At 43.2% G+C, this 27,457-nt stretch overlaps 1 protein-coding gene across 1 annotated transcript in view; it reads left to right on the forward strand.

The window, feature by feature from the left end:
- The window catches only part of ADAM10 (ADAM metallopeptidase domain 10), a 174,482-nt gene that overhangs the window by 104,387 nt on the left and 42,638 nt on the right, over window positions 1-27,457 (forward strand). Inside the window, exons 3-5 of the mRNA XM_066592537.1 lie at window positions 8,023-8,141; window positions 10,718-10,876; window positions 25,723-25,835. Of these exons, the coding sequence (XP_066448634.1) occupies window positions 8,023-8,141; window positions 10,718-10,876; window positions 25,723-25,835 (391 nt within the window). The remainder of the gene's footprint in view (window positions 1-8,022; window positions 8,142-10,717; window positions 10,877-25,722; window positions 25,836-27,457) is intronic.

Below are 27,457 nucleotides of genomic sequence, written 5' to 3' on the forward strand. Positions count from 1 at the left end.
GGATTTTCAAGAAGTTGTTTTAGTAACAAAGCTCAGGCCCATTTATATGAAGAATTTGCCATTCTGTCTAAAATGGAGTGACCATATTTAGCATTTTGTCAGTAAAATCAAGCAATGTTTAACTAGCAGTGGTAAAGTGGCAATTCGTAAAAGAAAATGGACCGTAGGCGTAACTCTTATAATAAGGCATATTCAGACAAAGGGATTAAACCAGTTCTTAATCCTTTTGTTAACAGCCAGAACATATAACGTGTTTCATGGACACAGCCCCTTCCTCAGAAATGGCCGGATAACGATACTTTTTAGCGAGCCTGGCTGTGCATCCATCCCCTTTACTGACAATATGCCTCACTATTAACTTTTTATATAGATAGTAACTATCAGTTACATATTGACCAATTATTGTTTGTTTTTGATTTATTCTTTTTTTTTTTCTGTCCACTCTCCCAATTTGTCATTTTTCTTTATCATTCTCTGTATATTTATATTATATGTTGGCTGTTAATTGATATATAAAGAGGAATCTCGGTAATCCCTTTTGTCTAGATGAGCCTTTAGGCCTATTTAGACACAACGATTACTGCTCAAAATTTGCTCAAAAGCTTTCTTTTAGGCGATAATTATGTCTAAACAAGCGGCCATCATGCACTATTGGCTCATGGCTAACCTTTAGCAAGCTAAAAGTCAGCGATAAGCCTTATCAGCACTGAGTTCTCAGCAGGATACCGCTGATGGTATTCTTTCAGCTGGTACCCCACTCCGAGAACACAGCACAAGTATGCAGAAGACAGCGCTTCAGCTATCTTCTGCATAGCCAGGCCGGAGCCCTCAGATTTTGGGAGATAATTGTTGTGCCTAAATGGGCCTTTATGCAAAGATGATCGCTCAAAACTGTCACTCAAACTGTCATTTGAGCGATTATCTTTCAGTGTAAATGGGTCTTTACATTATGAAGGTTACACCTACCAGCCATTTCTTTTTGTTTACAATTAGCACTTTCTACCCTGTTACGCACGGGGACAGTCAATGGACTGGCAGCGCCCTGCTATCTCACAAAAACTATTGTTCGGATCACATTCCTAATGGGAGCCGCTTCACCCGTCCTTTCTTTTGAAAGTGGTTATTTGGGTTGTTAATATCTGATCTTGAGGGGGAGGTTTGAATCCCGACTCCCCAGCAGTGAACCGTGTGCAGGGTCTGCAGTAACTGCGCGAGTGCTGCCGCCTCTTCGATTTTTACATAATGTGAGTCATTATCGATCACATGTATCAGTTTGTCCACAACAATAGTCCAATGTTAAGAGACAACTTGCTATATTGTTCAGGGCTTGTTGTGGGCAATTTGTCATATAAGACCCATTTAGCTAGAGCATTCACCTACTTACATACTCGACATATACATCATCATATGCACCATGTAAAGGACATCGCTTCAGCTTGCAACCTGCGCTTTTCCCAGTATATACACTGACAATGGATAGCAGTAAGTAAATAGATCATGGAGTGGTGTTACCTTAGGTGATACCTTAGAAACACGCACACCAGTATGAGTTGTCAAGTGTTAACTTGTGAATGTTCTTGAGAACTGGGCAGCATGCTCATGGAAAGGTGACCTGAATTATTGGGGCTCACACGAGGCATGATGGCAGGTGCCAGATGGATAGGACACTCCAAGGAATGTTAAAAGCCCACACAAGTTTGGAAATGATCTACAGTGTTGCATTTGTACTAGGAATACATTTGAGCCCTTGATGAACTTCATGCACCCCTTCAATGAAGATAATGCATCATGCCATCAAGTCCAAGTTGTCAAGAATTGGCTTGAGGCAGATTCTGAGGAGTCCCTGCAAATGGTGTGGTCTCCATTTGAGTATTCATGGGATGGATCGGAGAGACCCATTTGCAGCAGGGATTCTGCACCTACAAATAACATGGCTATCCAGATGGCATGGCTCAACATCCCTCCAGACGTCTCTTGTCCACTTGTGGAATCGATGCCACGTCCAATTGCTTCATTTCATCCGGCTAGAAGGGGGTTCTACATAATATTAGTTCCCGTCCCATGACTTTTGGCACGTCTGTGTATATAATGCATGAGGCACTTTTTTGCTTTATGCATAATTATGCAAGCTCTCAATTTCCTCCAAGAGTCCCCAATAGAGAGTGCAATAAAATCTCCATTATCACTGAATTGAAGGCCATTCTGCATTATAGAAAGGCAGGTTTACAGCAATGGATGGATCCCTTATTCATCTACCATAAGTGAATAATGGAGTTCTATTGATTCTGCTGAGTTGCTAATAGAATATTGCCGAGTGTTCGAGTGTTTTATTTACGGCTCCTTTGATTACCACGAATATTATGGTGTTTGGAAAACCTACGTAAGACAATTTAAAATGGATAAGTTCCTTCGCAGAACACATCTGCGCCGTCGCTTCCTTTCACAATCTTCTTTTTTTTAAAACCGGTTTCTATAGAAGAGAAATTACTCGCGGCACGTTTTTCAATTATAATTTTTTTTTTTTATGGAATGTCCAAAGGTAATTCTGAAAGCGTTTATATTGACCTTTTGAAGTCAAATCAATAAAATGTACCCAGTCTCCTAAATAATGCGTGGCCTGAACCTATTTGTACATGTTTTCATTACAGCGACTCACCCCTTGACAGTCTCTGCTGGCCTGTATATAAATATGATGGATGCTGTGTTGCTGGGAAGAGATGGCAGCGGCGAGTGTTGCTCTTTCTGCTGGGCTGTAGATTGTGAAATATTCTCCTGCTGTGAAGAGGGCTTCCGTGGGGCGTAACGCCATACCGTGGAGCTTTGTTACTGTAATCTGGAGCGGCAGGACATAAGAGGGATAGCACTGAAGAGACTCCGAGTCTGCCGCTCCTTGTTCCTTTACAGTTGAGAGGCGATATGTAATTGTAGCTTCCGTGTCTATATTTGAGTGTTTACGGAAGGCTTAATAATTTACTGGATACGCGCCTGTTTATTACAGAGATCACTTACAGTTTGGTTTTTTTTTTTCCTGCTTGGAGTCCAAATTTTAACTGTTACTTCTTCAAAAACCAAATCTAGCGCCTAGAATTGTGCAGGTGATACGCGTCTATTCATCGGACTCCTCTGGAGTTAATTGTTTCCTTTTTTTGGAGAGTTGTGAATAAACATAAAAGCCAAGACTGTTATAATGTATCTCTTCCTCTGTCTCCGGTGAATAGGCAGTGAATTAATATGTTAATGGAACATCTGTAAGGGCTAGAGGCGATGCTTTGTTGCTTGCCCAAGGTGTTTGTGCTGTGTTGGCAATTTGTATTGTTAAACCAAAAGTGAATTCACTCGATTTTATATGAAATGAAACATGATGGTAGTTGGGACACGTTTGACTCCTTTCAATTTGAGTGTGATCTTTATTAAGACTGCAGCAAATATAATTTTGGAATTGGTCATTTAAAGGGATGATGAAGTTAATATTCCATAAATCATCCATTTGCCTCCCCTTTCTTCCCCTCCTTATTGTACCCGATAGGGTTGCAAAAGGTTCAGGGCACTGGTAAGAGCATTAGAGCAAACCTCCTGTGAGGACCTTAAAATTGAATTTAGTACCTACAGAGGATGACTACCAGTAACGTTTTTCCAAGATCTTGCTTCTTACCAGCTTTTTAGATCAGTTTTATTAGGCCAGAGCTGTGATCTGTGACTATAGTTTAGCTACAGTGCCTAATCTGACGTAGTCTGGGACACACCCCTGTCTAATCATCTGTTCAGACTGCAGAGTAGGTAGGACTGGGGTATGCCAGATTAGTAGATTGAGGGTGCCTGTCCACAGGTGGGTTTGAATTGTTGAATTGCATTCCCTGGCCGCGGGGAACGCAGTGAAAGCTCCCCTGCTCCCGGGCAGCGGTAGCCCACGGAGGATCGCCGCCGCGGGATAACGCAACGCCCGTGGACAGGCAGCTTAATAGAGTTGAGTAAGCCTGGGTTCACACGGGGCGGATTCCTGTCGGAAATCTCGCGGTTTGGCCGCAGCAGAAACCGCGAGATATCCGCCGGGAGAACCGCCGCGGAAAAAGCCGCGGCGGCTTTAAAGCGGCCCGGCCGCTCACTCTTTCGCTGCGGCCGGCGCTCCCATAGAGGAGAGCGCGGCCGCAGCGGAATGAAAAAAAGAATGGACATGCTGCATATTCTGAAACCGTGGCGGCAGCGGTCGCAGCCGCGGTTCCAGCCGGACTTACCACAGCGGATTGGCCGTCCCGTGTGGTTGAGATTTCTGAAATCTCGTCCACATGGCTGGCTAATCCCGAGATTAGCGGCCGCGGGCGGATTTACCGCGGCAAATCCGCCCTGTGTGAACCCAGCCTAAAAGAAAAAAAGGGCTATAGCAAGCAGTCATCTCCTGTAGGTACTGGATTGGATATCAATTTTGAGTTTGACTGGAAGGCCGCTTTGTTTTCCAAGAGCCGGATTTATTGTGGGAATGGTGATAGTCTTCTGTTTCTGCAAGAATTTTTTATTTTTATTTTTTTGCTTCTGCTGTCCCTCTTTTAAATTGACTACTTTTATGAAGTAAAACCCTCTAAAATGCAGTTATGAATCCATCATTAGAGGGGTTGTCCAAGAGTTTTTAAGATTTACCAGAGAGCAGATCGTCAATGGATAAAATAGAGAAGAAAATTACCCACACCTTTTAACTGGTTTACTCCTCCAAAGCTGCTGCTCTGCTCCTTGCAGCTCCAGTCTCTGAAATGCCTGCAGCGGGAACATCCTGTTCATCGTCCCCATGATGGCTGTAGCCAGTCACTGGCCCCAGCAGTCATATGTGCAAGAACAGCGTGTGATCGGCTGTAGCCATTCATTTAAACATACTGGCACACTTATGTGCCATTGACTGCTCAACAACGTAAGGGCACGGCCTATTTTGGCCTAAAGGATGCAACAATTTGCTGGGAAGGATTTTCATCTCCACTTTTCAGAAGCCATAACTTTTTTTTTCCTTTGCTACAAGAGTCTTTTTTTTTTCTGCGTGGGGAACTATAGTTTTTTTTTATTGGTATCATTTTTAGGGTACACATGGCTTTTTTTATCACTTTTGTGGGAGGCAAAACTGACAAAATAAGCATTTTACCGCTGTTGTTTTAAATGTTGTAATGTTTTTTTATACATTGTTTGCTGTGCATGATAAATAGTGTGTTCAATTTATTGTACAGGTTGTTACAGAAACAATCATGCCAAATGTGTGTGTTTTTTATTTTTAACGTTTTATTTTTTATTATACAACTAGGGAAAAGTATGCAAAGGAGTGTGTGTATATTTTTACATTTATGTCCCTGTAGGGGTGTTGCACCATAGCAGCTATGATAATACATTGCAGGACTTCTGTACTGCGCTGCCTTATTACTTATTATAGCGATCATAGGCAATGGCAAGCCGGGACACCAGTATCTTGTCCTGTTGCCCTGGCAACCCATCGGCCCTCCGTGATTATATAGATTACATAGATCAGGGCATGTAGAGGCTTAACAGTGGGCCATAGTTCTTATCTATCCCATCTTTTGCAGCGAGAGGCTAGGTGTTTACAGCCGGCTCTGATGCAGGATGGTACGGGCCCAACCTCTGAACCAGCGCCATCCACAGGACATAAGTTTATGTTAAGTATCCCACAGCAGGACATGAAGGGGAGTAATGTTAGTGTTTTTTTTTGTTTTTTTTTTTAAAGTTTATACACTTATTTGCTCCTTTTTGACAAATTTAAAAAAAACAAACTTTTTGATTCCGTTTAGTTGTAATTAGTTCCCAGTGATGTTTCTACCGCTAAGGAGGCAATGAAAGATCTTCTGACCAAATTTGTTTGTGTTTTTCCCACTGGCTCATTGTTTATGCAGCATGAAAGATGAGCAATGAAGCTCATCGTGCAGTTTAAACAGCGACCACTCAGTAGCCAACGGCCGCTGTGTTATGTGACTAGAGGGAGGCGGGGGAGCGACAGGAGAGAAGTCTTCTGCATTGCCCCGCCCCCTGCTGGCCACTCCATATGCCAGCCAGCTCTGCTAGCTCCTGTGCAGGAGCGTGGAGACACAGGGACGAGTGTCGGGCATCGTTTGCCCAACACTCGTCTTGTGTAAATGGGCCTTTTGGGAGTCACCAGGCTGTTACCTCTGCTACAGATTTTTCATATTCTCCACTGACGTAGATGGCTAGGAAACCCCTTCATTGTGGTTTGGGACAAGATTAGGTTTACGATAGCTCAGGATTTCCCTGGAGGCAACGTTTGGAACAAAATTTTTTTTTTATTCTTTTTTTCCCTTGAGAATCTAAACCCCATACCCCACTGAGAATACACACCAACTTTTATTTGGGTTCTGCCCCATAATGTTTTTGCTAAAGACCTCTGAACACCGTAGTTTAATTATGATCACCCTGTGTTCGTTTTACCCTTTGCATAGGTCATCAATATCAGACAGGTGACGGTCCAGCTGTGACGTCACGTTTCTCGGTCACAAAGCCTTTGTGCAGCTCGGTCCATTCAAGTGAATGGGATGGAGCTGTAATACCAGGTACTGCCACTACAAAATGTGCTGTTAGTACACAAGAGGCCAGAGCGGTGTGCCGTCAGCAAGAACTCTCAACAGGTTTAGCTTTTTTTCTTTTTGCGACAATCATGTTGCTGTTGCAGCACGCTGAAATGCAGTTGCACATGTTACTGTGTAGCCCTAACCCTGCTATGGAGCTATTAAAGGTAGCCTAGCCAATAATTATCCAATGTTTATGATAAGTGTGTTTTAGTTATATCTATGGAGTAGGACAGATTTCTAAACTTATGCATATCAGAATGATTGCACAGGGCAACCATAAAATAATTAGGATTTTATCAGCTCTGTAATATGGCGCAGCGCGCTTTAGAATTGTGATACAATAGCGTACCCAGTTGACTATGCTTAGTTTCTGGACTGCTTACGAAGAAAAAAACCATTCCTTGGCTCCTGCAGTATGCAACCGGTCTCTAAAGATTATAGTAACTGTTCTATAGCTGTAATTAACCCTCCTAAGCGCACTACTGTATACCATATCCACCTTGCAGGAATCAAGACATAAGGCCCTTCTGGACACAACGATTTTCGCTCAAAAAACACTCAAGACCTCTTTTGAGCGATAATCGTTTTGTCTACCTGCACTGACACCGTGCAGTTTTCGTTAAGCCGTCGCTGATCTTTCAGCATGCTGAAAGATCAGCGATCAGTTATCAGGAATTCACAGCGGGATACAGCTGATACTATTGTTTAGCTATATCTTGCTCCATGAAGACAGGCAGGGTATGAAGAACAGAGCGGTCCAGCTGCGTTCTTCATACCCCGCTCGGAGCGCTCGGCTGTATAACAGCTGGACGCTCCGAGCGGGGAACAGCTGGATACAGAAGACAAGCTGTCCCGATTTGTCTTCTGCATGCCCAGCTCAGAGCGCAAGGTGATCCCTCAACATTTGAGTGATCACCTTGCGCTGTAAAAAAGCACACCAACAATTATCGTTCAAGAGACTTTTTTGAGCGATAATCGTTGTCTAAACCAGGTTTAACTCGCCTATAGAGTTCTATAGGCCCATACTGCACCTTCAATAGTCTCTGATTTCAGATGGGGCGCACACAGGTTTTTACTCAGCAGATTCTGAGAGTGAAAAAACCTGCGTCTCACTCCAGTACATAGTCTATGAAGGTGCCCACTACTGTCTGGCACTGCTGTCAGCGCTACCTGTTTCTAGAAGTTCTATGGCGCCAAGACCACAAGGACTCCGATATACATTGTTGGGGATTTTAAGGTGGGATAACTTCGGAGGCATTGCCTAGGAAGAATTCATTACCGTAGCACCTTCATCTTTGTTCCATTACATACTGCTCTTGTGATGTAAACGGATTGCACCCAGGACTGTAGTGGTGCTTGTGATGCAGCGGTGTCACTAGTTCTACCCCGTATATTATGGAATCCCTACACAGTACTTGCCTGCTCTGACGCCATCTTTGTTTTAATATTGCAGACAGTTCAGTCTTCGGATGAAGAAGGATACGTCTCTATTTTCTCCTGATTTCAAGCTAGAAATGGGAGGAGAAACTTTACCTTATGATACCTCTCACATATACACCGGGCAACTCTATGGTAAGTAGCATTGATAATTGTGAATTTACAATAGGATGTTAGTCGCTGCAGTCCTGTTATATAGATTTAAATGCTAACACGTCCCCTGATACGTGAAAGTCACTCTAAAGCGTCGGATCAAGTCTAACAATATGTGTGGCTTTGGGAAGCATGTGCAGAACTCTTGCAGAAACTTCTACGTGGTCATTCTATTGACATCTGTGTGCTTGATACCAAACCGTTCAACCCCAACACATGAATGGAACTGACTTAGTCGCAGAAATCTGTCCAGTATATCCAGCACATGTAATTTAGCTTTAAAGGGTTAAGATCTCATGTGGCTACCTGTTCAATTCTTGCAGGGCAATCCTTGAAAGTTGGTGGTCATGCTTGTGGTAAAAAGCCTGGTCTTGCTACTGAAGCCAAGGGCATAAGTCCACTTTAGCCAGAGCATGCTTTAGCGACTCCTTTCGAAATCAGATAACTGGGTGTCACATAATACACGGATGGTTCAAAGTTACATCCCATAGAGGGGAATCCTGGCTGGAGGAACCCCGCTCAATCGGTCAACTACCCTAGTAGGACATATGCGCAGGGCCTGTGTTCTTGGCACAACCCTTTTAAGTCCAGTTGACCGCATTGATCTGCAGTGTCCTTAGTTTAAGCTTGGTTTAACGCGCAGTGTTTTGTATCAAAGCATAATTTCCCACCTTGCCCTGTATTTTTTGATCTAGGCAAAAACCACTGTGGCCAGATATTGGCTAAATTGGGAATATGAAAAATGACACTTTTTGTCAGTTTTCTTTTTTTTTTTTTTTTTAAATGGTTTCATAGCATTACTTGCAAACGCAGCACGCTCTAGGGTTGGTGTCACCCACCCTTCAATTCATTTTCTCATAAGGCTCATTTAGACATGTCACTCTGCTGCAGTAATTGCTCCAACAGTTTGATCACTAAACCAAGTGGATGGCATACAGACGCTGTCCATGTTCTGTCAGATTTTCTCAGAGGCCCAAACCATACATGCCCCACTTTCGTGCATGAAAATGGATGAGATTAGGAAATGCTGCAATTTGTCTTTCTCGGCCTAAAAATAAAGCCTTGTGAATAGGCTCTTGGACTTCTTTTTAGGGAAAAAGAAAAGACTAACACTGTGCGTGTGTATAACCTACAGCGGATGTCCCAGTTATGTCCTGACAGGGCAAGTAGTGAGGATTGTTCATTTGTAATGCTAGGAAACTAGGCGCATGAAAAGCTGGGTGAAAACTACTAAATTCCTTTTGGATTTTTAAAAATTATTTAGGATTTTTTAAATAAACCTTTGTACCAAGATAGAACTGAGAATCCGATCCTCTTTCCTTGAAAAATGGTGAACTCTCTCAACGTACCTCATAACAATTGGCTTTTCTTAATGCCTAATAACCCATGGCAGGGAAAATATAGGGGTAATTAACTTCCCTCCAGCAAGCAGGGTGCCCAGACCTGGTGGTTACGTGGCTGAGGTTTTTTTAAATTTTTTTTAAAGGTTTTAAAATTGCAGGTGATCCTCACATTGACCAGTCTAATCAACTCCATACGGAAAGGCGCAGATCTATTGCCCTGTCATAACATTAACCAAGTGCGCTTCAGTCGGTAGCCTCAGCTGTTGTGTGCATGAATGGCACGTGACATTTAAGGATAGTGAGTGGCCGCAGCAGTTGCATGAATGGTGCATGACTGACTTTTGTAGGTTCTTCTTTGATCAGAGTGGCAGCATGGACCAGTAAGACATTTAAAGGGGTTGTCCCGAGGCAGCAAGTGGGTCTATACACTTCTGTATGGCCATAATAATGCACTTTGTAATATACATTGTGCATTAATTATGAGCCATACAGAAGTTATAAAAAGTTTTTTACTTACCTGCTCCGTTGCTAGCGTCCTCGTCTCCATGGTGCCGACTAATTTTTGGCCTCCGATGGCCAAATTAGCCGCGCTTGCGCAGTCCGGGTCTTCAGCAGTCTTCTATGGAGCCGCTCGTGCCAGAGAGCGGCTCCGTGTAGCTCCGCCCCGTCACGTGCCGATTCCAGCCAATCAGGAGGCTGGAATCGGCAGTGGACCGCACAGAAGAGCTGCGGTCCACGAAGACAGAGGATCCCGGCGGCCATCTTCAGCGGTAAGTATTGAAGTCACCGGAGCGCGGGGATTAAGGTAAGCGCTCCGGTAAACTTTCTTTACTTCCCTGCATCGGGGTTGTCTCGCGCCGAACGGGGGGGGGGGTTTGAAAAAAAAAAAAACCCGTTTCGGCGCGGGACAACCCCTTTAATGTACAAGTGCTGGGCAGTTTATAACTTTATGCCTTTCCCTGCCTTTAGCAAGTGTTTTTTTTTTTAAGTCGTTGAAAGGTCTTTTTAAGAATAAGAAAGAGTTGGGACTTTCTTGTAGTTCTTCTCCCTTCGTTGTTACTATTTAACATTCCTGTGGTCTGAATGTAATTTTTTCCGTAGTATTCTGATACTTTTGATGGAATACGAAGTCCTATTTAACGTTGGTTAATATGTTGTATCTTTCTGTCTTTTCTCCCCTTTTATTACAATGCTTTCCACTGTTTTGTGTTTTAGGTGAACATGGGACGTTGTCTCATGGATCTGTGCTGAATGGCAGATTTGAAGGATTTATTAAGACCCCACAAGGCACCTTTTATGTGGAGCCATCAGAAAGATATTTCAAAGGCAAAGCAGTTCCATTTCATTCTGTCATGTATCATGAAGATGATATCAGTAAGTATTGTCTGTGACTATTTGATACCATGCCCTTTATCACAAATATGCAAATATTTTATTGTATGTGTATCAGAAGTTTACAGCTCTTTCCCATCAGAGCTATGTAAGAATGTACATGGATTTTTGTTGTGCTGCGTCTTGTGTTCCATGCACACGTCTTCGGACCATGCACACTTAGGCCTCATGTCCACGGGCAAAAGAAGAATTAAAATCCGCAGCGGATTTTAACTCTTCTTCTGCCCGCGGATCCGCATCCCATAGGGATGCATTGACCACCCGTGGGGTAGATAAATACCCGCGGATGGTCAATAAAAGTGATTTTAAAAAAAAATGGAGCATGAAAAAATCTGGACTATGCTCCATTTTCGTGTGGGTCTCCCGCGGGGACGGCTCCCGCGGGCTTCTATGGAAGCCGTCCGGATCCGCGGGAGACAAAAATCGGAATTTACTCACCCGCTCCGGTTCTTCCTTTCGCCGCGGCGCCCTCTTCTCTCCGTCGCGGCCGGATCTTTTTTCTTCGGGCCGGCGATGCGCAGGGCACGTCACCGACGTCATCCTGCGCATCCGCCGAGCCGAAGAAAGAAGATCCGGCCACGACGGAGAGAAGATGACGCTGCGGCGAAAAGGAGATCCGAAGCGGGCGGGAGGTAAGTTTATTCTTATTTATTCTCCTTTTCAGCGCTCATGTCCGCGGGGCAGGAGGGACCCGCTCCGGATTCTCCATGGAGAATTCGGAGCGGGCCTGATTTTTCCCCGCATGAGGCCTTAGGGTGGGATTTGCGGAATCTGCGTGGAAGATCTGCAAATGAAGGCGTCCATAGAGAAGCATGGGCATCCACGAATGGATTAAACGCATGTGGATTTGATTTCCGGAGAACAAATCGCAGCATGCTCAGTTTTTCTACAGATCCTGCAGGGACGGCTTTCATTGAAGTCCTTGGAAGCCGTCCGATCCGCGGCACAGCCACAGCTGAGACTGTAGATGTGCCACTGGAAAGCAGGAGGCATCCACGCGGATGCCAGTGGAATAGGGTACACATGGCTCACTGGCTGCGGGCACAGGAGAATTCCATGCGGGATTACCTGCACGGAATCTGCGTATGGACATGAGGCCTGACACATGGAGTCTGTGACCCTATACAGCTCCATCCAAACTCTTTGCTCCCCTTTTTATTTTCCTTCATGCTTCCATAGTGTTTTGCATCCTCCCGCCCACCCCCACCATCGCCACCACCAAATCACAGATTATCTATATACGACAAAATCACTTTATAGCATGAGGTATGATTATGGCCTTTGGAGTCTTCTATGTGTGACAGCAGGACTGTACTATATCTGTCATAATAAATGACAGGAACCTAAAAACAGCAGTTAAAATCCTTATTTCGAGCCACCCCAGAATGGAAAGGTTTCTGAACCTATATGTAAAATAATACACCACACAATCTGCAAATTCATACTTTTTGCTTTCATGACCAAAGACCAAATATTTAAAGAGAAAAAAGCTCTTGAATGGTGTGTTACATATTGAGGCACTAGATCGTACACATAGCGATGTATTAGCGGCCATAAGAATCAGTGGCAAGGAAAAGAAAGCACAAATGCATAGCACATATCTCGCCTTCCCATCGGGGCTGTATAGGCCTCCCGTGTGCTACTTAAGAGCCTCTGGCACATGAGCAACTTTTTTGCTTCAGAAGTGAATATTACATTATGTGGGCTTGAAGGACCTCTGTTTGATAAGAACAGATAAACCATAGGTAATTGTCATTGCTGGCATGCTGCATTGAATATCAGATTAATGGCACTTGTCTTTATCTTTAGAAATCCTTTGTATGATTCAGTTTGTGGTAGAATTCCACCTTAGGAGGTAAATTGCTCTCAGTTCATGCTTTGCTCTTTTGGTTACTGTCTACAAAGGAAGTATTCAGAATCTTTTTGTGTAAGCTTGGCTTTATAGGCTTACTGCTGCTTCACTGTTTTATTGAAGTAAAAAAAAAACTATTCTTGGTAAGTGTATTTTTGGGAAGGGAATGTTTTACTATAAGCATGCAAATGGTTTTTCTTTTATTTTGCTTTTTCCTTAACCCATTTGGCCCGGGCTCACATGAGTGGGTCGGATTCTGAATGCGGATTCCGTGGTAAAATAGAGCATTCTTTGACTTTTCTTCCGCACATGAAATACGCAATTTGTAACTACATGTGTGAAGGAAAATTTGAAAAGGCATGCCTTTCAATGCCCGCGTTTTACCACAGATCGTCCGCACGGACGTCCGTCGTGGAATACACAATTCAAGTCCACTCAAATGAGACGTGCCTTTGGCTAATTTTGTCTAGCAAGGCCAGAACAAGAACAGTCTTACCACCCTCCCCTTTTTGCATTCCTGCAGGCATATCTTTTTTTTTTTTTAAAACACTTTTTTTATCGATTTTAGAAAATTAGTTTGACCCACATTGGGGGGAAAAAGCTCCATTCAGTAAACGGACAAGACATATCTAAAAAGGAGGGGATGCAGACTCTGCCCGTTAAAACGTCATCACGGATTTCTCAAAGAAAGCAATAGCATTTACACATAACCCAGCATTATATGGCGCACACATATTATTGCCTTGTGTTTAATGTCAAAAACATTTCTTAAGTGCAAAAGTGTCATCCGTTCTTTCACATCCTCATTAGTAGAAAAATGCATAATAAAAGCTTTCCATCTATTAAAGTGTCTCTTTGCTCGGCTCCATCCTTATACGTTCTAAAGACATTAACCCCTTAAGGGCATAGTTTATTTTGATCTTTAGGACGCAACGATTTTTGGCGGATTTTCATCTTCATTTTTCAAAAGCCATAACTTTTTTATTTTTCTGTTGATGTGGCTGTATAAGGGCTTGTTTTGTGCGTGGCGAACTGTAGTTTTTGACCGTGCCATTTTTGGGTACATAGACTATTTCGTTAAACTTTTATTATTATTATTTTTTATGATAAAACTTTTATTATTTTTTTTTTATGATAACGGAGAGAAAACGCATCAATTCTGCCATAGATTTTTGGGTGTTTTTTTTAAATTTTTTATTTTTTCTTCTAGCTCTATTCATGCAGCATAAATAACAGAATCCATTTTCTGCAGGCCAGTACAATTACAATGATCCCAAAACTCTTATACATATTTTTTTTTAGGTTTTCCACTTTTCTGCAATAAAAACACTTTTTTCGTTCTTTAAATTGCTGCATTTAAAGTCCTGTAACGTTTCTATTTTTCTATGTAAGGAGCTCTGTAAGGGCTAATTTTTTGCGAGACGAGTTGTAGTTTTTGCTGGTACCATTTTGGGGTACATACGGCTTTTCTGATCACTTTTATTGAGTTTTTAGTATTTTTGCCTTAGTTTTTTAGTGATGCTTTCTTCCGTGCAGAATAAAAAGCTTGTGCAACTTATTGTACACATCCTTATGGACGCGACGATACGAAATATGTGGGATTTTAACTTTTTTTTTCTTTACCTTTCTTTATGCTAATATGAGAAAAAGCACATAGGGTTTTTTTTGCATTTATTTATTTTACAGTTTTTCTTTTGTACATTTTTATTGTCCCTTTTCGTACACTATTTCTGTCCCTCTGGGGGACTTACAGCACAGCACTGATGATTGCTGTGATAAGACATTGCAGGACTACTGTCCTGCAGTGCCTTATCGCTTATTACAGCGATCACAGATACTGCCAATACAGGATGCCGGTATCTGGCGTCCTGTTGCTGTGGCAACCAGCCGGGGGCTCTGCGATTTTATATCGAGAGAGCCCGGTAACTTCACAAAGCGAGCACATTTTCTCTGAACCCTTCCCATGTCGCTATCTAGATTGGCAGGGAAGGGGTTAGCAGTGGGGGGCGCATCTCCGATGCACCAGCACTGTTGCAGCGAGAGGATGGCTATCACGGACCGCCGGCTCCTGCTGCCGGATAGCGCGAGATCGCTTATGATCTCGCGCTATCCCCAGGACGTAAGTTTACGCCCTGTTGCGGGAAGTACCCCGTTGCTAGGACGTAAACTTGCGCCCTGGAGCGGGAAGGGGTTAAAGGGATTGTCCAAAGTTACCAAAATATGGCTGCTTTCTTCCAAACACGGCCACCCTTGTTCATGGGGTTGTCTTGTGTTGCAGCTCAGCTCCATTAAAATGAAGGGGACCTAAGCTGCGATATCAGATACTCTACAGACCAGGGTGGGAGAAAGCAGTAATGTTCTTCATACCGTTGATAACCCCTTTAATCTCTCAAGCTAGTTCACTATTATATGAATGTGTGCCATGGGCTGCAGCTACTGTTTTTGTAGGCATCTCTTTGCAACTAGGCAGACTGCCACAATGGAAGAGTTAAGATACGGAGTTGACGGTATTGAAAGATCACCCCCGTCCATCGGTTCATTTGTTTGGTTTGAGCCCAATATAGTTTCAGGTTGCTGGTGCCCCGGAGACTATGGAGCAGGTGTTTTTTGTATTCTTCTTCAGATTTTAGCAATTAAGCAGCCTATCGGGCTTCTGTGGGCACTCGGGTAGGTTAAAAGTAAAAAATTCTGTGTGTAATTCTGTAGTGACAGCTCTCTATACCTCATTGCTTCACAGCACCTTTCTTCTCCTTAGTATCTTTTCTCCCAATTTGCTATCCCCAGTCTATTGTGCCCAAACAGCAAACAAGTGGTCGGGAGGGCTAAGCCACGGGGTATTTCAATCTATTGTACAGAGTGGGTATGGTAGACAGACACGGGCAATTACAGAATTTTATTTAGCATATTCATAACCATTTTTCTGCGTACATTGTATGGGTGACTCGTGACGTTTTCAACTTGAGCATACTGTATTCTCTGGAAGGGTCTTGAGGCCCATTTAGACACAACGATGATCGCTCAAACGACAGTTTGAGTTACAGCTCTGAGTGATCATTTTGCATAAACTACTAAGTAGCTACTCAGCTACTACTTGGCTTATTAGCGTGCAAATGAAGCCTTTTGCTGAATGCAGATAACTGGAGATCTGTTATCTGCATTCAGCTCCATTGTTCTCCAGCAGATCTGCAGCTGTTTTTAAGCTGGCTTGAAGTCAGCAATGAACGAATAGTGCACGATGGGTGCGCGTTCAGACACAGCAATTAGCGCTTAAAAGATGGCTTTTGAGCGATAATCATTGTCTAAATGGACCTTTAGGCTGCACTTATTAACTATTTCATTCATAGACTACCATCTGGATTATGATTTGTGTAGAAGTGGGTTTAACATTTTTATCCCCATCATACTTAATTCCACAAAGAGTTTATCTCTACCCCGACAGAACCAAGGGTGATTCCGAACCTTTATGGTATCCCTGAGCAAGATTGAGTTTTTAGTCTTTAAAGTAGGACTGAGATTAATTTGATTCCCATTTTGCTCAGGTATGATTCTAACTTTTGTCAGAATAATAAAATTAATATTATCCTTGCACCCTGTGAGCTGGCCTTATATCAGCCAGGGAGAATTGGGGTATGCAGAATGGTGGGGAGCCAACGTACTGACTGCTAATATATTGCGTGACTGGGAGGATTAGAGGACGATATATGGTGAGCAGTGATGAGGGGATAAGACCGTATACAGAGACTGTGATGACTATGGGAGGAGAGGACAGCCGTATAAATTGTATGGCAACAAATGCAAGTCGTCTGATCAGTAAAGTAGGTGAGCTTGAAGTGAAAATTTTTGAAGAAAATTACGATATAGTAGGAATAACGGAAGCATGGCTTGATAAGTGCGATTGGGTGGTAAATTTACAGCGTTACAGTCTTTTCAGAAGAGACCGTGGAAACCAGAAAGGGGGAGGGTTATGTCTATATGTTAAATCGTACTTAATGCCGAAGCTACGAGAAGATATAAGTGTAGGAGATGAACACGTGGAATCGCTGTGAGTAGAAATACAGTGAGGGATAAATAACAAAATCCTGATAAGGGTTTCCTATAGGCCACCAAAAATAACTGAAGCAACTAAAAACTTATTAATAAGACAAATAGAAAAGGTGTCAAACTGCAATGAAGTAACTATTATCGGAGACTTTAATTATCTGGATATAATATGGGAAAATGAAACCTCACAAGGGCAAAGGGCAATAAGTTCCTGAAAACAACTAAAGCGAATTGGAAAAATATTTGAGGGGTTTCTGAGAGATGCCATCCTGGAATACCTCAAGAAAAACGGTATAGCCCCTCACCAGCATGGGTTCATGAAGGGTCGATCATGTCAGATCAATCTGATCAGCTTCTACGATGAAGTAAGCTCTAGGCTGGACCTGGGAGAGTCTATTGATCTTATATATCTGGACTTCTCTAAAGTATTTGACACCGTGCCGCATAATAGGCTGATTATATAAAATGAGACAGCTCGGATTGGGTGAAAACGTGTGTATCTGGGTAAAGAACTGACTCAGAGATAGAAAGCAGAGGGTGGTAATAAATGGTTCGTACTCTGATTGGGCCACCGTCGCTAGTGGGGTGCCACAGGGTTCACTACTAAGCCCCATTCTGTTCAATATATTTATCAACGACCTGATAGAGGGACTGCACAGTAAAATATCAATATTTACAGACGATACAAAATTATACAAGATAATACAACGGAGGACAATGTGCGGCTGCACGAGGTAGTGGAAACAGGTTGGACTAGATGGACATTGTCTCCTTTCAGCCTAACATACTATGTAGGACTGTATATGGGGGCTGTGATGAGGAGATAAGACAGTGTACAGAGACTGATGACTAGGGAAGAGAGGATAGTATATGGGGGCTGTGGTTACTGGTGGTGTGGATAGTTCCTGGGGAGCTGTAATGAGGGGTGCATGTATAGTACTCGTACATGGGGCAGGGAAGGCGGGGGGGGGGGGGGATGCTAACTGGGAGGAGTAGAACCTGTTCTACGTGTGTGTGTGTGTGTGTGTGTGTGTGTGTGTGTGTGTGTGTGTGTATGTGTGTAACTGAAATTAGTCAGCCTGTGATATCCTATAAATATGCTGCTGCAGCCAATGGTAGCACTCGCCATTTGGCTGCAGCAGCTTGCTTCTATACAGCGCAGGCTGACTGTAGCCTTTATAGATTGTCAGGAGGGAGACTTGAGCCCATAGGAGGAAAAGACCAGAAAGTGAAAGACTATCAGCTGTTTTATTATTTTACGCATTGGAGAACCCCTTAGGCTGCCCTTTCAAAAGTGGGACAGCAACTTTTTAAGAAAAAAAAAACAGGAAAGGGAATTTTAGGATTTCACTTATCTTTTTTTGTGTGTGTTTGTAAAAACATGAAGCCAGCTATTCTGGTCTCCAGAGTTGTACAGCATAAAGCGACTAGGACTGAAGAGAGAACAATTACCATTCAGTATCTCTCTGGTTTATGGAAGATTGCATTGATCTGCTATATTTAGCCGTTTATTCCACTACTGCTGCAACGTTGAAACGCTGACTGATTTTCCAACTGTAAGATGCATGGAAGAACCGGCTCTGTTCCCGGTGTAGATGCTCCATGTATAGTTGTAAATGCAAATCTGTCAATGAGTAAGTGTTTTATCCCAGGTTTGGCTGCTCCTCTTACTCCGTGGGCCTCCCTTACCTGTGCACATGCTGTGGTTAAGGTGCTGTTAACTGTTAAGCTCCTGAAAACCATTTGTTTAATAGCGGTTTTCAGTGCCTTTCCCATTACTGTTAAATTTCCATCTGTAAAATCGCAAAGCCAATATCTGTATTGCAGAACCTCAGCAAATAGTGATAAACCCCATGTGGTTATCAAGGGCACCGCAGGCTCAGCATGTAAATATACCTTTAGGCACCTTTTACATGACATTCTGCTGCGTTTTTCACAGCATTTTGCATGGAATCGTCCCCAAATCCTCCTGCCTGACCGTACCGTCAGGGTGCTGTTCATACTGGGCTCTAATAGGAGCACAAAGAACCACAGGGAAACTACTGTGCCGTAGTTACCATAAAAACGTGACCTCATTTGGGCCTTTTTTTTCTGTGTACACATGAAAAACGGTGAATGTGGTTGCAATACGTATGTACATTGAAAATGGTACATTTTCAGCAGAACAAAATTACATATGCCTGTGTGAATAAAGACTTGCAAGACCACAAGATTGTCCAATCTATTTCAAACCATGTTATTTTGTGTTAAAGGGATTTCCAGCACTATAGAAATTGATAGTTTATCTGTGTGAGTCGGCCACTTGGGATCCCTGCCGATCAGCTGTTTGAAGTTACAACGGTGCTCGGGTAAGCATAACGCCATCCATTGGCTGTGCCAGGTATTGCAGCTCAATCCCATCTGCTGGAATGAGACTGAGCTGCTATTGGGCCATGTGACCGATAAACATAATGTCACATGCCTCAGAAGAAGCCGTGGTGCTCACCTGAGTCAGCTGATCGACGGGGATCCCAAGCGGCATACCCCCACTGATCAACGATTGATGACCTATCCTGAGGGTGACTGTGCAGTATTCTGCCGCATCAAGACTACAGATCGGCTACCACTTATAAATTTGCCATAAAGATGTGATTACATGTGCAACTGTCTCGTGCATCTAAAGAGTTTACAGAAATCCAAGCACATACCGTAGAAACACCCCCATTCGTATTTTCAGGCGCAGGTTTCTGCAATAAATCTCCTGCATGTGTACTTATCTGAAGAGTATAGATGGGGTCACACTGGTCATATTCCGGGCGGATATCTTGCGGTTGGTTTTGCCGCAGCGGAAAACCGTGAGATTTCCGGCGGGAAAGAGCAGCTTCAAAACCCATAGCACTTGGCTGCGGGTTTTAGAGCTGCTTAGCCACATGCTTTTCCGTTGCGGCCAGCACTCCCATAGAGAGCAGTGTGGCTGCAACGGAAAAAAAAGACATGCTGCGCCCGTGGAATCCGTGCTGCAGCGCTAGCTTTGCCGCGACGGATTGGCCGTCCCGTGTGGACAAAATTTTTGACAAATCTCGTCCACATGGCTGGCTAATACCAGGATTAGCGGCCACAGCGGATTTGCGTGGCAAAGTTCTGTACAGAATTTCCACGGTATATTCGCCCTGTGTGAACCCAGCCTAATCCTTCATTTAGCATTACAAAGTCACTAACGTATTCCCAGCTTTAGGTTGTGTTCCCATATTGCGTCAGAAAACTACTCGGGCGTTACTGTTTGGCAGTTTAATAAGGGTTCTGTGACTTTGCAAGTAAAGACCCATTTACATGCAACGATTATCGCTCAACATTTGTTAACCCTATGGCATATGAGCGATAATCATTGCGTGCGAACGCTACAGTCGTGCACTTTTCATCTGACCAATGATTTTTAGGTGAGCTAGAGATGACATTGTTTTCTCACACGGGCTGCAGAGAGAATACAAACTGCGGGCTGTTACCTCCAGGAGAGCTAGAGATTACATTGTATTCATGTTGTCAGCCCGTGCATAGGAGCTGATTGCAGAGTTCAGACCACCTGCTGAGTTCTGCAAGCAGCTCCTGGAGGCTCATTTGCACGCAAATGAAGCTGCTACAGTGCTAATGGACATTAGTGCCCATTAGTACTTTATGCAAAATGATCTCTAAAACTTTTAATCTTTCAATCATTTGAAATATTGTCTTTGTGTGTAAATGAGCCTTAAAGGGGTTGTCTCGCGGCAGCAAGTGGGGTTATACACTTCTGTATGGCCATATTAATGCACTTTGTAATGTACATTGTGCATTAAATATGAGCCATACAGAAGTTATTCACTTACCTGCTCCGTTGCTAGCGTCCCCGTTGCCATGGTTCCGTCTAACTTTGGTGTCTTCTTGCTTTTTTAGACGCGCTTGCGCAGATGCATCTTCTCCCTTCGGCTGGTCTTGGAAGCATCGGCGTTTTGGCTCCGCCCCCTTGTACGCATCATCGCGTAGCTCCGCCCCATGACGTGTGCCGGTTCCAGCCTCCTGATTGGCTGGAATCGGCACGTGACGGGGGCGGAGCTACGCGATGACGCGTACAAGGGGGCGGAGCCAAAACGCCGATGCTTCCAAGACCAGCCGAAGGGAGAAGATGCATCTGCGCAAGCGCGTCTAAAAAAGCAAGAAGACACCAAAGTTAGACGGAACCATGGCAACGGGGACGCCAGCAACGGAGCAGGTAAGTGAATAACTTCTGTATGGCTCATATTTAATGCACAATGTATATTACAAAGTGCATTAATATGGCCATACAGAAGTGTATAACCCCACTTGCTGCCGCGAGACAACCCCTTTAAGCTTGACCTGCAAAATTAAAAGGCCATGATCAATTAACAACTGTACTAAATGGCTTCGCAGCCACAGCACGCAGGAGCAAGCTTAGTACGTTGTTTGTTTTTTTTCTTTTTTGATATTTTTATTTTAAGAATCTGAATGAAACTGAATGAATTTTCCGCTTTGTATGTGATTGGAGTGCTCATTGTTGATTAAATTGCTTGATAACGCCTCTGTATGCTAATGGCTTTTAGGTTCACCATCCGGTAAAGGTACAATTCGGCATTAGAAGGGTTCACTTTATAGACGCCTGCTGAAAAGAGGATCAGCTGTTGCCATGACAGGAGGAACAGCAGTCCAATTAGAGCTAATAACAATGTAGTCTCTCAGGTCAACTGATCTGTCTTCGCAGCTTGTGATGTTTTTAAGGAATAAAAAGGCTGATGACTCAATCTCTGATTTTAGTTTTTTTTTTTTCTTTCTATAATGGAGAACAGAGAGATAATATGCTCTCTCAGACACGGCCTTTGTGTCATTTAACCTGATGGGTAGTCTCTGTGCCGGCTAAATGGCGCACTTTAGCTTTTTCATGATGTGCGTGTTTTAAGACACTAAATTCCCGTGCATCTCCTTATCATGTAGCGCAAAGTTTTCTATATTTAGTACATTACTGCAATTGTATAAACTCTTTTCTTTTCTCTTTGCTACATAGGAATTTGACGCTACCCCCGTTTCCCTGAAAATAAAACACGGTCTTATATTAATTTTAGCTCCAAAATATTTTACTTTTTTACATGTATAGCTGCCTGGACACTATTTGTCTTTTTTATTAACTGTAACTAGGGCTCAATTTTGGAGTAGCTTATACTTAAAGCATCCTCAAAAATCCTGAAAAATGATTCTGCATCCTCAAAAATCCTGAAAAATCATGCCAGGGCTTACTTTCAGGGTATTTCTTATTTTCAGGGAAACTGAGTACATGGTGAAAACCACTGCATGACTAGCGACAGTGTCTTCTAGCAGCGCTATATACTTCTTATTGGTCTGCGTTAGGCTGCTATAACACAAGTGCAGCGAACGCTCGTGAAATAGCGCTAATTTCCAGGCTGCACCTGAGCTTGCAGGTTCAGCCCAGCAGTTGTTGAGAAAACATGAGCCCTTGCACAACTGCTAGTATTCATGTAATAGCACTAATGTCTCGGCTGCAATGCGCTTCCAGTTTCAGCCCAGCCATTGTCGGGAAAACGGGAATGCTGGTAGACTCTAGCAATTAGTTAATAGCTTTAGCAGGCACTGATTGAGGCAGATGAGATGGATTTCAATTAGTATTTTCTTAAGTGTTTAACTCCTTAAAAAACAACTAATGATGTGTGTAGATTATTGGTTGCTGTGCGGTGTATAGAGCAGGCTCTGGATCAAAGCCCGCTCCATACGTGGGAAGTGCTGGCTGTATAAAAATGCTGTTGCCTGCCAATGATCTTGATTGGTGGCCTGTTTACCCAATGAAATCCTACAGCTCCTCCATTGTGACCCCTTCCTGCAATATGTTACGGGTAGTCGATGGGTTGCCATCATAGCTCCGGGCTTTAACAAGGCTCCCAGGCTTGTTTGCAAGGCAAGTTAAAGCCCCCTAGTGGGATTATTAAAACTAAAAAAAAAAAAGTATGAATATAAAATTATGACTTTTTTTGTATGCTGAAAAAGCTTTTCTCCCTTTTTTTTTTAAAACTAGTTTAAAAAATCTAAATTAATAAATGCAATTGATATTACCGTGACCGTAGAAGTCTGAACTTTTACATTTATCCTGCACAGTGAATGCCATAAAAAAAGTGATTGCAAATTTGTATGTACCCAACAGTGTAACAGTTAAACAAGCTCCAATAACACTATCGACATTAATAAAAATACATAAAACTCCGCTTTTTGTTTCCTTATTGGCTCATTCACACGTCCGTATATCGGTTGGGTTTTCACACCCAGCCGATATATATACGGTGTCCCTTTCTGCAGGGGGAGGAGACGGGCCGGGAGCAGTGCACGGAGCTCCTACCCTCTCCCCGCCTTTCGCCGCTATTTGCAATGTAAACAGTGGCGAGGGGCAGGAGCTAAGAGCACTGCTCCCGGCCCGCCTCTTCCCCCTGCAGAAAGTGACACCATATATATCGGCCGGTTGTGAAAACCCAACCGATATACGGACGTGTGAATGAGCCCTTAAACAGCAAAGCCTACTATATAAATTTGGTATCGCCTTAATTGTACTGACACACAGAAAAGTCAGCGTGTCCTTCTTACCACACCGTGAACTCTAGAAAAGTGTGTGCAATTTTTTTTTTCTTTCCTCCATTTAACCCATTTAAAAATGTTAATCCATTAGCAACATATTACATCATGCATTAAATGCTACCATCTTAAAAAAAAAAAAAAAAAACTATTTGTCTTTCAAAATGCAATCCCTCATACTGCTAGAGTATGTCCATTAGAGAACAAAGTCCTAGCTCTTGGAAGGCTGGATTGAAAAACAAAGTCAGTCCTTAAGGGGTTAATCTCTAAAGAACACAAACTAAAAGCTTGTAAGCATGTTTTCTTAAGGGAAAAATGAAACTGTATTTCGCACCCTAAATGTTTTGCGCATCTGCTGCCCTACATGAAGAGGAAGAAACCTAGTGGCACTCAATACATCCCTAATGTTAGCCGGTTACTACCTTTGTTATAAAGGGGCGAGCGCCGGAGCTTTTTCCAGATAAATAGAAAACATTGATTTAAAAAGAATTGTACGGCTTTTCAACCCCTCTGATCCTCTCAGCATTATAAATAACCTCTTGCAGAAATGTTGTGGTTTTTTCTTTTTTTTTCCTTTTGGAACTTTGTTTTGTAGGCAGCAATAGCTTTTCAATTGCTGCATTTCCTTTTGAGACCACTAAAGTCTGAAGAATGGACCGCGTTACCGAAAGTTTTTCATGGCTTTGAACTTATTTGAAATGTGTTTCTGTAGTTGATAACTTTGACAGAAATGATTAACCACTCAAGAAGCTTTGTAATAAAAGCAGCTTCTGTCCATAGGCCTTATTAGAAGGGCTAAGAACCTCTCCTGTATGGTCCGGCACAGAGAACACCAGAGCCTGTCAAACTAGGACCCCATCACACATCAGTGTTTGTAAACCAGAAGTGGAACCTCAACGCAGGAGAGAAATGCACTCCGCTTATGTTCCACTCCCGTGCTTGGGCTTACAAATACTGATGCAAGATTTGGACCAAAATACTGTTGTATGAAAGCAGCTTTAGGCTTACACGGCTATAAGCGTAAAATACTGCAGGGCTCCCACAGCCTTTTACAGCTGTGAACCTGGACGTAACCCTGCGTACAGCGGCAAAATTGTACTGCTCATGACTGCGTACTGATGCAGGCGGTCATGAGTGGTGAACATGTTAAAAAAAATTTTTTTTCAAAATTTTTGCTTGCTGCTATTCAATAGAAATCTTCATTATTTACTTTTAGGCTGGATTCACACAACCAAGAAACTCTCGCGAGATATTGTGAATTGCAAGAGGCACAAATATCAACCCCATTTTTTTTAATCGAGTCATATACATAAGCCATGTGGTGTGGAAAAGAAATTGCTGCTTGTCCTATCTTTTCAACTTCCTCGGAATGCATTGCCCATTGTTTACAATGGGACAGTAAAGCACATCACAAGCGTGATGACCTAGCAGGCTTTCTTGCAGTTCTCAGTCGCCGACAAATCACTTGCTGGTATTGGGGTTTGTAAACCTCTCAGCCAGCAAGCGATTGCTCTGATTGGCTAAGCCACGGCGCTTGAGAACCAATCACTGTGGTGCACCAATCACAGCCATTGCTTGTGAGAGGGCAGCGTTTAGTACAAAGCCCTGCCCTTCACAGAACTGGGAATTTGAGAAAAAGTCACGTTGCGCATGTCCATGGCATCATAATCCTGGGTATGCACAGTGCCTATCGCAGCCCATACGCGATCTGTCTGCTATTCTGCCGGCACGGTGTAGGGGCTGTGATGAGACTTGCAGCGTTGTACTCCTACGGCCATGCGTGAAAAACGCAACAGCTACACTAGTACTTGTGTATGCATTACGCATTCTACACCCCCATAGAGACAATAAAGCTCTAGTGCGCGTAATACACGATAAAATAGAGCATGCTGCAATATTTCTTGCACATGGAACCTACGCTATGACTATACAAAAGTGTGGATCGATCAATGAAAATCCTATTACTTTGATTCTATTCACCACGATATACACGTGCGTAAAACGCAGTGAAAATACGCCATGTGAATGAGCCCATAACCCTTTCAAGTTGTATAATCTGCCATTATATTTTAGCCCTAAGCTCCTTATGGATGTATTGCACATTATATCCCAGGTTGTACAGCTCTGCCCTGTCAGTGCATTCATCGTCTGACTAAGTTATTCTGCAGTTTGTGTGTTCTTTTAATATGTAATTTATGTGTCTTCCACTCTTCAAGTTAGTAGAATATATTCTATGCGGGAGTAACTTGGAATTATTTCATTGCACTGTCTTCTTCATCAAAAGTTCTTTGTCAAACCTGGAAGGTTTGTGTAACCTTCTTGAATTTCTGCTTTTCAGAATATCCTCATAAATATGGAGCTCAGGGGGGATGTGCAGATCACTCTGTGTTTGAAAGGATGAAGATGTATCAGATGTCGGCGCAACCTGAACAAAGTGAACCCAAGGAACAGGTAAAGGGCCATTTTGTCGGCTGTCTTATTCTTTAGTGCTCTACTTTACTCGCAACACACTCAGAAATTTGCTGCTGTTCATCCCAAGGAATGTGTGATGCCCTAATCCTGTGTAGATAAAAGCAATCTGCAGTCAGTTCTCCACAGCCAAAATTGGCTGCTTACAGAGAGCAATACAGTTTTTCAATGGGATTAGTGCCTGGAAGTTCAGAAGAAAATTCCCCCTTGTCTTCCAGGATCAAAACTTCATCTCGCATATCTTTAGTTCTGAAACGATAGTTTCTAATTTAGGATTTGTGACCCTTTGCTAGATATCTACATGTGGAAATCCTCCTATTAGCATTAGTTCCTGCAAGTAGTATTTGGGTATAGGGATCCAATATGCATATGCCTTCTATTTGCGTTTATCAGCCTTCTAAAGGTAAATGTTTTGGACTCGTGGATTTAAGTGTAAAAAACATTTTTTAGAAAAATGACCTACGAGTGTGTCCTAGGATGGGAGAAGCCATCTGTAGACCGGAGGTGGAAGGAAATGGGGCTCCAGCCTAAGGGCTCATTCACACGGGGGCGCATTGTCACCGTGTAATTACGCACGCATGTTTCCCATGCTTAATAACCAGTAAAAGGAGGCAATGAAACTCTCTGGACTTTAAATCTTCCATTCACACCTGCGTTTGAACTGCGCATGGACACTGCTTATAAGGCCTCGTTCACACAAGCGACACTGCTACAAATCACGTGTATGTTAAGCCCATGCTTTCCTATGGGTTACTTGACACATGCGAGGTTTTGTAGCATGCGACATCCTGACACAAAAACTTCACGGGTCCCGTGATATGCCCGCAACTCATGAGGTTTTGTAGCCCATGTTTCCCTATGGAGCCTTCCTCTCTGTTGCATCGCGTTTTTGTGCGGTCCTATGCAACTTTGACAGTAGGAAATCCTACTGTTAAAGCCTGAATTTATGCCCTAGCTGCAGGGGAAAAAAACCCCCAAAAGCTATATACATCACCTTAAAAGCGCTGTCAGCCCAGGCGCATCTTCTTCCCGGTCGCCGGCACTGTTTTTCATCTCTTCTGGCTGGAAGCGCTGGCTGTGATTGGCTGACACTTAGCCAATCACAGCCATTCGACGAGTGCTGTCTCTGATTGGCTTTTTTAAGATTTCCTCTGGTTTATGCTGCCACTACTTCTAATTTCTTCCGGCTCTGATTGGCTAGGCATCAGAGGAGGCGGGGATTTTTCAATTCCCCGGCTAGAAGAGATGAAGACCAGTGCTGGGGACCGAGGAGAAGATGCAGCAGTGCCGGACAGTGCCAATTGCAGCCCTTACAAGATCTCTGCCGGCAGAGCGAATGGGTTGCGAGATACTCTCCTGTGTGAATGAGCTTTAACGCTACACTGTTCATTCCTTCTCAGCCTTACCATTCAGCATAAAGATACCAAGCAGTGTAGTGTTTGGCTCCATCAAATTAGGTTTTATTCTGCCGCGTTTCCAAATAAAACCTGCACTGGTACAATGAGCGTACCGGTCCTGGGTTCATGCTGCCCGTGGTTCACACAGTTTGCTGAATCGCTGCATGTGGCTTTTTGGGTGACTGAGGGTGAACATTTGCATGGCAC

This window comes from Eleutherodactylus coqui, chromosome 2 (genome assembly GCF_035609145.1).
Source record: "Eleutherodactylus coqui strain aEleCoq1 chromosome 2, aEleCoq1.hap1, whole genome shotgun sequence".
Classification (NCBI taxonomy): domain Eukaryota; kingdom Metazoa; phylum Chordata; class Amphibia; order Anura; family Eleutherodactylidae; genus Eleutherodactylus; species Eleutherodactylus coqui.